General features: G+C 43.6%; 1 protein-coding gene across 3 annotated transcripts in view; it reads right to left on the bottom strand.

Moving 5' to 3' along the window:
- Window positions 1–384: 384 nt before the first annotated feature.
- LOC118386845 (A-kinase anchor protein 7) overlaps window positions 385–14,223 on the bottom strand; it is a 59,711-nt gene continuing 45,872 nt past the window's right edge. For all 3 annotated transcript variants that reach the window (XM_035774764.2, XM_035774765.2, XM_052523532.1), the window contains one exon: window positions 385–2,155. In XM_035774764.2, coding sequence (XP_035630657.1) covers window positions 1,944–2,155 — 212 coding nt within the window. In that variant the 3' untranslated portion in view covers window positions 385–1,943. The remainder of the gene's footprint in view (window positions 2,156–14,223) is intronic.

Below are 14,223 nucleotides of genomic sequence, written 5' to 3'. Positions count from 1 at the left end.
GGTAGCTCCGTGATAAGTATAGTTTCAGCCCACGACCGCCAATCCTGCTTCGATCTCTGGGCAGCGTCCACTCCCCCTCTCTCTTTGCCCCCCCCCCCCCTGCTTGGGCAGATGGTGCCAGGGCTCAGGCGAACGGGAGCTTCGAGGGCCAAGATCCAAAAATGGAAGAGAAAACATGTAAAAAGTATATGAGTAAAACAACTGCTTGAGGCCGATGCTTTTAAAATACAGGAACTACCCACTGACCCTTCTGTTGTGAGGAAATTCCAATGAGGTTGCGTCACAAAAGGCTCTAAACCTTTGCCTTGAACCATCCCCAAAGATCGACACCATAGATCATTCAAAACACCCTCAAGGCATCAGTCAACCTGACAGGAAACAAAGTCTGTTCGATCGATTTTCATATCCTGATTTATTTAGATTTTTTATTGTTCATTGTGGCTAGACATGACACACAAAACTGTCGTTGACATCTAGCAAACCTGGTACATAGAACAACCTTTAGACTGTGGAGACCATAAGCAAGGCAGCAGACAACGCTGTAGCATCCCATGACACAAAGCATATGTTAAGGTTCTGGTGAATTTATGCAAAAGCTGAATATAGACATAAACAAAACACAAGCCTCCAAGAGCAAGGTAATAATAAATCAAGGTCTACTTCACTTCAGTCATCATTAAGGCCAGTTCGGATGTGGTAATTTAAGCATCTACTTCGCTAACAGCATGTAAAATAAAAACTGAAATTCATCAGTTGTCCTTTTTTAAGCCAACTATTTTGTTCCTACCCTTTTCGAAATTACAAACATCTTTTTTTGTAGTAATGTAAATAATAGTATCATACAAAAAACCTTCCCCTATGACAACTGGATGTACTTTCTGTTGTGTTTGTACTGTGGTGTCTCTCTCCTGTGTAGTACAGTAACCTACTCTTACAGCATGCGAAGTTCCTTGGTGCTGTCGCCGCCCTGGAGGCGGGCACTGGGAGTGTTCAGTCAGTCAGATGCAGATGGATCCTGTCCTCCAGAGATCTTCCGGGGGATGCTAGCCTGGTCAGCTGGCTGGGATAAAAGCTCCTTTATGTCCTGTAGTTTCTGAGATGGACACTGGCTCTGTGTGTGAAGGGGCTTCCCAACCAGGTCTGCTGCATCAACCAACCTCTTCTACAGGGGACAAACAAAACACACACAAACTAACAGACACCCAATGTGATCCTCATCGCCAGTAGGTCAACCTTTTTGGCTGTGTATATTAATTAGATTTTAAAAAGCAGATTTTTACCACGGGTAGGTCATGGGACCCACTCTACATTTACCCTTCACGTCTTAACCACATACAGCACAGATGAGACAGGATCACGTAAACATAGTTCACAGCATATTTTCTAACTGCATAGTCCAGCTCAATCCCCTTGGCCTCAAGATTTTGAGTTGCAGTTCATTTTGTAGTGATGTTTTGTTTTAGCTTTAGTAGAAAGACGGTGATTGTCTTTGCACTGACCGCACCTTGCGGAGGGCCGAGGTTTAGCCCAACCTAACCTCAGGTCCCAGATCAGTCTGTAGTGTGTGTCGTGACACGTCAGCTCCACTTTGAATGTTGGGGCGACCTTTGGCAGCCAATAAATCAGAACAGCAATTTCCTTCGAAAGGGAAACTCTTTATAGGAGGAAAGAATGAAGGTCCAAACTAGTCAGACAGTTGGGCAGACAGACACGACAGAGGCTTGTTTGGAGGGAGACTGCTGAGAGTAGTGGGTGACAGAGTTAAAGATACAGAAAAAGCTGCATAGGGATTCCACGATCAATTCAGTGTCCTGCCCCAAAAAGCCCACCTTCCTTGTCTAGTAAAACCCCTCAACTGCCCATTGGCTCCTGGGCTGGCTGACTGCCTGAGTTCCTGCCTGGGCTGGTTAGTGTCCAGTGCCGCCTGGGGGAATTGTCTGTGGTCACTTGCTGCTGGCGCTGGTGTCGGTGGTGGTAGTGTTGACAGTGTTACTGTTGAGGTTGTCTGAGGGCCGCGCCAGGTCAGATGACGTGGCCCCGTTGTGCTGAGTCTCATCCATGTACTGCTGCACGGCCCGCAGCACGGCGTCCTCCACCAGCCTCTTACTCAGGCTCACCAGCTCCTCATCGTCAGGCTCCGGACCCCTCTTCACACCTACACAACCAATGACACCACAACAGCAAGCGTCACTACTACACCCGGTCACTACTCACACCATGCAAGCCTAGCAGCTCTGAGCTACATGATCGTTACCCTATTCCAGCTCAGTGTCAAGTTCTGTCAACACAACACGAGCCCCTTGGTTAAAGGCTCTTCAAGCCTCAAAGCTCAGTGATGGTAAGCTCATACAGTGTCAATTAAGTACATTCCCAGAGGAGTACAATTCACATTTTGAGCACTTAAGTGATTAAGGTAAGCTATGAATTTACTGTGGCTATAGTTTTAGGAGAAATATGTTGTGCCTGCAGTACAGTTCTCTTGTTAGCTACTGTATCAGTGACAGTCTGCCAGTATTAAAGTATGTTCGAGTTGGAGGGTGCATTAGAGTGACAGGGGGATTTGGCATTAACAGTGAGAACACTGAGGAGCCGAGGCTAAAAACAAGACAAACACTGGTGTCATCCTTTCACGCTCTCGTTCCAGTATGGTTTAGAGTCAAACAGTCTGCTAGTTACACAAGAACATGTCAAAAGGAGGAAGTCCGGGAGAGTACAGTGCTTTAAATGAAATGGTGCTTTGGGACTCAGAGAGCCCACTGAGAGACAGAGACACACGTACTTGTCCGAGCAGCCCGGGGCCCGCTCTGAAAAAGATCTGCAAGACAAACAATAGCCGTTTAGCAACAGAACAGTACTTCAACACAAATGAGACTCCATTTTCCCACAATCAGGGGCGGTTGTGCAGCGATTAGCTTATTCTTTATTTTGATTGGCCATACAAATTTTTGATTGACTGAGAGCATACCTTGATTGCAATGCTGAATGATAGGTTTGGTGAATTTCAACACTCAGTGATTTAGGAATCTCACACATTTCGATTTCTGTGGTGTTTTATGGTCTCGTACTCAGAGGACCACTGCGTTGCAGAATGAAGTAGTCAGATTAAGAAAGGTTCATCAGTGTTAAGTGTATTTCTCTCAGGGATGAGTCTCTCTCCAAAGACATTTAATGAATACTTACAGCAGAGGGGGAGAAATAAATAGCTTTCTTCACACGGCAAAGTAATGACCTTTATTCTACCTTACAGTATGCAGATTAGAATGAAGTGTGTGCTGCGATAGAAGTTGGTTATCAGAAGTGTGAAGCAAAACATGTCAACTCAATCAAGGCAAGAGTGCACTTTGTACTATGGAAGTCCACAGAACACACTGTGAGAGGGTGTGCAGTACATAGAAGGGCGTGCATACATCCACGGAACTAGATACTAGTAATTCTATGTCTGCATTTGCCACGTGAAGAGGGGGGGAAACTCACAGAGGAGACAGACCCCTTATGGGTTGACAGAAGCCAAACCTGAACATCGTAGACTAGAGAGACTCTCTATCTCGCTCTCTCCCACTCTCACGCGAACAGTGAGCAGCGTGAAGGTGAACTCTAGTCCATTAGTTAGTGCTGTGGCTCAGAGAGAACTTTATGAGAGCACTAAACGCTACATCCACACCGGTAATAATGCAGAAGAGATCAGGCTGACAGATTAAGAGCTAGCCAGCAGGGTGCACCTGAGAGACAAGGCGAAGTGGTTCACCTTTTTGTATTGGACTGAGAAAAGGGAAGCCAAAACCCAGACTAGTATACGTAGTAGTCAAGGCGATAGCATTAGAATGATTTTGAGAGTATTAAACTATGCAAGTATCGAACAGCAGTCTCTCTCTCCGCCTCTACTCCACTCCTGTGCCCAGACATTTCATCAGACGTGTTATCAAATGGGGCGACAGGTAGCTGGTTCTAATCCCCGAGCCGACTAGGGGGAAAAAAATCTGACGATGTGCCCTTGAGCAAGGCACTTGACCGTAATTGCTCTTGTACTTCGCTCTGGATAAGAGTGTCTGCTAAGTGACTAAAATGTAAATGTGTGTGGTTTTCCTCCACCCCTGGAAGGGGGAGTGGTGCGGTGGAGTCTGCTTGGAGGTATTTCCTGAGGAAACGGCAGCTCCATTAGGGAGATCCTGAGAGAGCTCCTCCTAAACCACCAGGTCATCTGAGGGAAATGAGGCGAGGAAGGATCGTTTTAGCTCTGCTCGCTCTCTGCTGTACACACACACACACACACACACACACACACACACACACACACACACACACACACACACACACACACACACACACACACACACACACACACACACACACACACACACACACACACACACACACACACTCAACCGCTGCACTGCACCTCATCAACCGCTGCACTGCACCTCATCAACCAGCACACTCGATTGAATCTATCTCATGGATAATGGATAAGCCACATTCCAAAACAAAAATGAGTATTCACAACACAGCAACTAGGATATTCTCCAACAAGATAAAGTGATGCATCAAATGAGCCCGTACAGTGGGTGTTTGCTGAGCCTAGTGCTTCTGGACCTTCTGCAGTCATATATCACAGGGCGCTTGTCTCTCCGTCACTATAGGGACCTAGTGCTGGTGGCCTGACAAGGTTGCCATTGGGTCCCAGCTCCAATCTGTCCTTGGACGGGGTTAGAATAGGCCGTGTGTATGTGTTTTTCCATGACTGTGCACTGAGTGTGTGTGTGTCTGTGTGCATGCACATGTGGCTGCATAAAAGCAGACCGACAGGAGTGCAGACAGGCAGCAACCATACAGCGCGCTCTGCCAGTCATGTATCTTACTCATCAGACACACAAGTAGGAATGTGCTACACACCTCAGGCTGACATGATGCCATAGCAAGAGAACAATCAAGTGGTCTCTTCCAATATGGATACAGATCACAATGAAGCCTCTGCTTGAATCAGCAAACCTAACTAGCACTGTATGTGTCTGAGTGTGTTCTGAGGCCCTCACCCGTCTTTTCTAACTACACTGGGAATACCAGGCAGACAGATCGGCTTTAGCTGGTTACAACTACCCGCCTCCCCTCCCCCCTCCACTCCACCATGCTGCCTTTTAAAATTCCAAAGCTATTATTTAGCGCTGTTGGGGTTGTCAGATGCTCAGGGCTCACAGTTTGTGCCCGTGGAAGAACAGACGGTCCCCTTTTCCGTGGAAAACACAGACACCCTTTCACAGTATTCACACGGCCAGCCAGCGGCCAAACAAGGACACGCTCCTCGCACCCAGCTGGGCTCACGAGGCGTGGTGACAACACAATCACATCACTCAACGAGCATCTGACCTCTCATGACAAACCTCTTCACCCTTCTCTTTCTTCCCCTCCCTCCCTTCCTCCCCACCCCTCTAGTTTCCCTCTCACTGCTACTCGCTCTCTCTCTTTCCCTCCACCAAGCTAGAATTAAAAGTAGGGCAAACATGCTCTCAGAAAAGGCAGCTCACTGATTGCAGTGTTTCAACAGAGAAAGTCCCCCATTGAGTTGGAGACAGAGAAACAATGCAGAGAGAAAATCCTGCCAAATTAAACAAGACTAGCTTTGCCAGACTGGGAAGAGCTTTGGACGGATTTATAATAGAGAAATGAAAAATAAATTGTTTGGCAGGATGGGAGCTTCCAGTGCTGAGTGTGCTGCATTGCCAATTGTTGGAGGCTGTTGGCACATAGCAGCTCCAGAAAAAGACACAGGCACTTTGACAGACAGCCCCAAGTTCAGATATCAGTACACCGGTGACAGAGATAGGAGCACGCACGTTTATGGCATGTGCACGTCGATTATAGTGGACTATAAACTCTTCCGCAATGCCAAGATAAGACCTAAGGTGCAAATACAAATACACACACAAAAGCACATACTTACCCACACACACACACACACACACACACACACACACACACACACACACACACACACACACACACACACACACACACACAATAATGGACACCCGGATAAAAACACACATTCTCACAGAGACATACAGTAAAATGATAAGCCCTTTTCTTTCTCCCATAGATCTGAGTCCTAGCCACAAGCAAACCAGAAGACAGAAAGACCACCCACACCCAAGGACTTACGGATCTTCTCCTCTGCTCGGGAGAAGGGAAAGCAACACAACTGCCCCATAGCTGCACTGCTCCTCTGCCCCCTGTCTCTCTCTGTCTTTATCCTCTCTCTATCACTCTCTGCTCTACCCCACTGCAAACAGATGAGTAGTAAAATCCAACACGGCTTCCACACTGCCTGAGATGGAGTGAGTGAATGAGGGAGTCAACTGAGAGGCTGAAGGCTGCGTTCACTCTGTGACAAAGAGGGGAGGGGTGTGTGAGTGTGTGGAAAGGGAGGGGGTTACTCAAGCTCCACCCTCTTCCCTTTCGCTGCCTTGGATAACTGCTTTGGAATGGCCGGCAGCTGACTGCCACAGTTGTGTGTTCTGCTGTGGGTGTGTGTGTGGGTGTGTATATATGAGCGTGGTCTCCAAAAGATGTGCCAGTTTTGATTATAGCTACAACTGTCCCAGCTCCCCGGTTAGGCAACTTAGGATGACCAGTGGGAGACAGAGATTTTCATTTTCATACCACGCTCAAGACAGCCGGCATTGAAACAGGAAGTAATGGTGGAAGTGGTTGTATCATCAGCGATGCGCTATCACACAGTTGGGAAGTCCAGGTTGGAGGATTGTCCTTGTAGGAAGACTCCATTGGTGAGTTGTGTTGAAGTGGTGCAAAGTTCTTCTGACCGGTTGTCTCTCTGCATCTCCTTGTTCAACTAAAGCACCGACTGTGTTGGGGGGTTTGAGATCCTCACCAAGTACAGCCTGTGATTGGGGTGACCAGGTCACATGACTCTAGCCAGGGAAGAGTGTTCTGGAAGGACCCATGGCAACCCCCTAGCTACGGAGTAGCCAGATCCAGAGGTGTCCGAAAGTTTGCGTCGAACTCCCAGGACCAGAGAGAGGGTTTTCAACAAGACCAAGGTTACTCACCTCGCCAGCTACTCGGCATTCCACACAAAGACGAGCGATCATTATGAACCAACTGAGAGGCTAATAATTCAAAGCTGTGTAGGCACTATGACTGTCACTCACAGCTGGCAAATCCTGTTTCCATTTAATGAGTTAACCTACAGGTCAAAAAGATACAATAAAAATCAATCAGATCTGAGATGAAAATGTCGACCCGCAACAGAATGCAGTAAGTGAAAATCCAATCCTCCTTTTTTACAATTCAATATTTGAACAATGGTAATTGCCTTTAGAGAGCAGCTTTCTACTGAGAATAGAAAAACGACATTAGGCAGAGAGCCAGGGCATACAGACCCTATAGAAAGTCTACACCCCCCTTGGATTTCTTCACATTTTATTGTGTTACAATGTGACATTAAAAAGGATTTGTCATTTTTTGTCAACGAACCACACAACATAATATGTTTTGTCCAATTGGAAGAAAAGTTATATATTAAAAAAAATGTTTTAATTAAAAATAACACTTTAGTTAAGTATTCACCTCCCTGAGTTAATATATGTTAGAAACATCTTTGGCAGCGATTACAATTGTGAGTCTTTTTGGGTAAGACTCATAAGAGCGTTGCACACCTTTATTGGGCATTATTCCCATTATTCTTTTCAAAATTCTCCAAGCTCTGTAAAAGGTGTGGGGATCATAGCTAGACAGCCATTTTTAAGTCTTGCCATAGATTTTCAAGCAGATTTCAGTCACAAATGTAACTTGGCCACTCAGGAACATTCACCGACTTCTCGCTAAGAAACTCCAGTGTAGATTTGGCTTTGTGTCATATGTCATTGTCCTGCTGAAAATGTGAATTCCTCTTCCAGAATCCGGTGTAAAGCAGACTGAAGCATGTTTTCCGCTAGGATTTTGCCGGTGCTTAGCTCCATCCCCTTTCTTTTCATCCTGAAAAACTCCCCAGTCTTTGCCAATGTCAAGCATACCCATACCATGATGCAGCAGACACCATGCCTGAAAATAAGGAGGCAGTTATTTCAGTGATGTGTTGTGTTTGGATTTGTACCAAACATAAGGCTTTGCATTTAGGCCAAAAAGTGTCTTCCTTTGCCATGTTTCTTTCCTTCTGTATTACTTTAGTGCCTTGTTGCATACACATGCATGTTATGGAATATTCTATGGAATATTCTGTATATTTGTATTCTTCTTTTGTAGAGTCACTACAATGTTGATCCATCCTCAGTTTTCTCCCATCACAGCCATTGAACTCTGTAGCCGTTTTAAAATCACCAATGGCCTCATGGTGACATCCCTAAGCAGTTTCCTTCCTGTCCTGCAGCTCAGTTCAGAAGGACGACTGCATCTTTGATGTGTTGTGGTGGTTTAATACATCATCCACAGCATAATTATTGACCATGCTTGAAGATACTCAATGTCTGATTTGTTATTGTTACCCATCTACCAAACACATACCTTTCAAAAAGCTCCCAGCTCTTTGAAGTTGAATCTATTCTTGAAATTCAATATTTGACTGAGGGACCTTACAGATGTAGTATAATAATAATAATAATATATGCCATTTAGCAGACGCTTTTATCCAAAGCGACTTACAGTCATGTGTGCATACATTCTACGTATGGGTGGTCCCGGGGATTGAACCCACTACCCTGGCGTTACAAGCGCCATGCTCTACCAACTGAGCTACAGAAGGACCACTATGTATGGGGGACAGAGGAAGGGGTAGTCCTTCAAAATTCATGTCGACCCCTATTATTTCACACACAGTGAGTCCATACAACTTGTGATTTGTTAAACCAAGTTTGACTTCTGAACTAATTTAGGCTTGCCTAAACAAATGGGGCGAATACTTACTATATTTGAGACATTAAATGTGTATTAATTTGTAAACATTTGTAGAATTTTCTTTTCACATTATGGAATATTTTGTGTAGATCAAAAAATGGAATAAATGAAATCGATTTCAATCCCATTTTGTAACAACGCAACAAAATGTGAAAACAGTTCAAGGGGGTGTAGACTTGCTATAGCACCGTATAGGCCTAGCTAGAGTTAATGATATGAATAAACACCATCTCATCTCCGATGACTCCTTCACTATTAGGTCGTGGAAAAATGTGTAGAGTGAGTCAACGCAGTCTAAAAGCCGAACTGCCAGAGAAACCCTGACTACTAGTGATGCGCGGGTTGACTTATAGCCCACAGCCCCCACGGTGATATCCGCGGGCCGGGTGGGTTTAGGGTCATGACATATTGAGTGGATGAAGGGTGGGTGGATTAAATAAAGAGAAAATACACTTATGGATTTAAATAAAATGTATCATCATTCTTGTGGAATTTATATCTATCTGCCATGAGTGCGTAAGCCTAAGCTTTAGGGCCTAACTGTATGCGCGCCACATAGCCGACATGCCAATCGCCAAATGCTTTTGTGGACAATGTCGGAGTTTAATTCAATAAAGAGAAAAGCTGTGAAAAGGAGAGTTGAAAATAAAGGGAAGATCCAGAAAAGCCACTTCAGATTTGGTGAAGAGGTAAAAGAGGATGAGGGCAGTGCCGGCTTTGTTATGTGCGATGATTGTGAGGCGCTATAGAAGTTCGACAGTGACAAGATGGTGAGGGGGCGTCAAGTAGACTGTAGCCTACTGTTCAGATGGATTAAATGGAAACTCTGACTCTAGGTCTATAAACCTCTCAAGTAGCCTTAATATGAATGATTTTAAATAAAATAATATGTTATTGGTCACATGCACCGAATTACAACTGGTGTACACTTCACCGTGAAATGCTTACTTACGAGCCCATTCCCAACAATGCAGAGTTAAAAAGTAAGAACAATATTTGCTAAATAAAAAAGGAAATAGTAACACAATAAAATAACAATAACGAGGCTGTATACAAGGAGAACCAGTAACAAGTCAATGTGCAGGGGTACGAGGTGAGGTAACACAGGTGGGGTATGAGGTGAGGTTGAACCGATTAATCGGAATGGCCGATTAATTAGGGGCAATTTCAGGTTTTCATAACATTTGGAAAACAGTATTTGGCGGCGATTTTTTTTATACACCTTTATTTAATCTTTATTTAACTAGGCAAGTCAGTTAAGAACACATTCTTATTTTCATTGACGGCCTAGGAACGGTGGGTTAACTGCCTTGTTCAGGGGCTGAATGACAGATTTTCACCTTGTCAGCTCGGGGGATCCAATCTTGCAACCTTACAGTTAACCAGTCCAATGCAATAACGACCTTTCTCTCTCTTGTTGCACTCCACAATGAGACTGTTACGCGAATGCAGTAAGACAAGGTAAATTGCTAGCTAGCATTAAACTTATCTTATAAAAAAAACAATCAATCATAATCACAAGTTAACTACACATGGTTGATGATATTACTAGATATTATCTAGCGTGTCCCGGTTGCATATAATCTGACTGAGCATACAAGTATCTAAGTATCTGACTGAGCGGTGGTAGGCAGAAGCAGGCACGTAAACATTCATTCAAACAGCACTTTCGGGCGTTTTGCCAGCAGCTCTTTGTTGTGTGTCAAGCATTGCGCTGTTTATGACTTCAAGCCTATCAACTCCCGAGATGAGGCTCGTGTAACCGAAGTGAAATGGCTAGCTAGTTAGCGCATGTTAATAGCATTTCAGGAGCGAGGAGAGGGACGGAAGCTATACTGTTACACTGGCAATACTAAAGTGTCTATAAGAACATCTAATAGTCAAAGGTTAATGAAATACAATTGGTATAGAGGGAAATAGTCCTATAATTCCTATAAGTACAATCTAAAACTTTTTACCTGGGAATATTTAAGACTCATGTTAAAAGGAACCACCAGCTTTCATATGTTCTCAAGTTCTGAGCAAGGAACTGAAACGTTACCTTTCTTACGTAGCACATATTGCACTTTTAATTTCTTCTCCAACACTTTGATTTAGCATTATTTTAACCAAATTGAACATGTTTTTTATTTACTTGAGGATAAATGGATTTTATTGATGTATTATATTAAGTTAAAATAAGTGTTCATTCAGTATTGTTGTAATTGTCATTATTGCAAATAATAAAATGTTTTAAAAAATTGGCCGATTAATCGGTATTGGCTTTTTTTGGGGGGGGGGTCCTCCAATAATCAGTATCGGCGTTGAAAAATCATAATCGGTCGACCTCTAGTATGTACATGTTGGTAGGGTTAGAAGTGACTAGGCAATCAGGATATACTGTATACTAAACAGTGTGAAAGAGTGTGTGTGTGTGGCATCAATATGCATGTGTGTGAGCATGTATGTAGGAGTGTGTGTGTGTGTGTGTGTGTTTGGGAGTGCCAGTGTAGTATGTGTGAGTTTGCATAGAGTTTTTCTTTTTTCTTTCTTTGAGAGGATCTTGAGAGAATGTGCAATTAGGAACCGTCTGTCAAGGTGCTATGTTTATCAGTATCATAAGAGCTGATTTTATTTCAACCACATAAAATATGCATTCATGCCAAACTGAAATCTTAACATTTTGAGTCGTTTTTACAGCTTTCTATTTTCTTACAACTGGTCAACCTGATGTCATTTATTACATTTTTACAGAAAACATTTCCTGTTTTAAAAAACAAAATGTATTACATTTCTTAATGGTCCCTAAATGTCTTTGCTCCGCGAAAGAAGCAGAGACGACAGAGAAAAATGTAACGACGTCAACTACAGTAGATTGCTGACCAAAATGTTGGATATTCTAGACAGAAACCTATCTAAATTAGGGCCCTTGTAGCAGTCCACTCGTAAGGACAAAGATTCAGCAGGAGGCAGGCAGGTCGAGCTGTAAATGGTGATTGAATTTATTTACACAGTGATGAATTTACAAATACAATATTCACATCCCTATTAAAATTTAGTCAAGTATTCATCCACTTTTTTTATGGCAAGCCTTAATAAAGTTGCATGGGTTCATTCTGTGTTCAATAGTGGTTAACATTTTTTAATGATTACCCCATCTCTGTACCCCACACATACGATTATCTGTAAGGTCCCTCAATCGAGTAGTGAATATCAAGCACAGATTCAACCACAAAGACCAGGGAGGTTTTTCAAATGCCTCGCAAATGTTTTTACATTATACATTTAACTAGGCAAGTCAGTTAAGAACAAATTCTTATTTACAATGATGGCCTACACCGGCAAAACCCGAATGACGCAAGGGCCAATTGTACGCCGCCCTATGGGACTCCCAATCACGGCTGGTTGTGATACTGCCTGGAATAAAACCAGGGTGTCTGTGGTGACGCCTCTAGCACTGTGATGCAGTGCCTTAGATCACTGCACCCCTCAGGAACCCCAAAGGGCACCGATTGGTATTTAAAAAGCATACGCTGAATATCCCTTTGAGCATGGTGGAGTCATTAATTAGGCTTTGGAGGGTGTATCAACACACCCAGTCACTAAAGAGCTATTGACATCCTTCCTAACGCAGTTAGAGAGGAAGGAAACTGCTCAGGGATTTCATCACGAGGTCAAGACAGTTACAGAGTTCAACAGTTGTGATAGGAGAAAAATGAGGATGGATCACCCTTGCAGAGTCATGTGAAATACATAGATTAGAGACTAATCTAATTTTGTAAACAATTTCATCAATGATGACCACTTCATCATTAGTTTGGCTGCTACGCAAAAAATGTGACGACAACATTAAATGGTAAATAAAGAAGTGAAATATGGAGCCAAACTACCAGAGAACTGACTACATCTCCATGTTAGAGCAGTAGAGTGGAAAGACAGCCAGGAGCATTCAGATGATGAAGTGAGGCTAGACAGAGCATGTTTATGTTCTGACCCAGTTGGCACACACTGCTCTGACCCCACTGGCCCAGGTCCTCCTCTCACCCACTCTACACTATCACCACCTCTCACCCACTCTACACTATCACCACCTCTCACCCACTCTACACTATCACCACCTCTCACCCACCATCCAAGGCACACCAGACAGCAGCGTTTGTGAAATACTATGCCAGGGTGACTACTGTCCTCTCTTCTACTTAACCCTCGAAATACGAGATTCAATTAGCAGCTAACTCTGGGAAGTTGTTATTCAAAGCTGCTGTGGCAGACTTTGGCCAGACTGGATGAATTGGTAGGGCATGAACGTACGAATGCACACATCTTGGTGTGCAGAAAGACTATGAACTAGATGTACCAGGCAACATTCCTGTTGCTCTCCTAACCTTGGCCGTGGCAGCGATGACGCCTGCTTAGAGCTCAATGACATAGAACTGCTCTCTGGACGTCGGCACTGTTAGATGTCAGATAGACAGACCAACATAACGCTTGCTGGCTGGCTGGCTGGCTGGCTGGCTGGCTGTAGACCTTGTCTAGATGACTGTGCTGATATCAGTATCAGACACAGCTCTGTTATTGTTTTCGGGTAATAAACACTGATAACATCAGAGCTCTTTTCATCTCCCCCAACTGCTCAGTTTGGCTGTGCGGTCAGCTCTTGGAAGAGCCTTAGTGATTCCAAACTTCTTCCATTTAGGAATGATGGAGGCCACTGTGTTCTTGGGGATCTTCAATGCTGTAGACTTTTTTTGGTACCCTTCCCCAGATCTGTGCCTAAACACAATCCTGTCTCGAACCTCTACAGACAATTCTATCAACCTCATAGCTTTGTTTTTGCTCTGACACGCACTGTCAACTGTGGGACCTTACATAGACAGGTGTGTGCCTTTCCGAATCATGTCCAATCAATAGAATTTACCTCAGGTGGACTCAAGTTGTAGAAACATCAAGGATGATCATTGGAAACAGGATGCACCCAAGTGCAAAGGGTCTGAATACTTAAATAAGATGTTTTATTTTTAATCAATTTGATACAATTACGAAAAAATGGTTTTCACTTCGTCATTATGGGGTATTGTGTGTTTTTTTAATAAATACATTTTAAAATAAGGCTGTAATGTAACAAAATGTGGAAAAAAGGAAGGGGTCTGTATACTCTCCGAATGCACTGTATGTATATACAGTTGAAGTCGGAAGTTTACATACACTTAGGTTGGAGTCATTAAAACTTGTTTTTCAAAAATTCCACAAATTTCTTGTTAACAAACTATAGTTTTGGCAAGTCGGTTAGGACATCTACTTTGTGCATGACACAAGTAATTTTTCCAACAATTGTTTACA

Source organism: Oncorhynchus keta, chromosome 8, assembly GCF_023373465.1.
Source record: "Oncorhynchus keta strain PuntledgeMale-10-30-2019 chromosome 8, Oket_V2, whole genome shotgun sequence".
Lineage (NCBI taxonomy): Eukaryota > Metazoa > Chordata > Actinopteri > Salmoniformes > Salmonidae > Oncorhynchus > Oncorhynchus keta.
The sequence above is the reverse complement of the archived record's forward strand: the minus strand, read 5'-3'. Positions and strand labels throughout refer to the sequence as shown.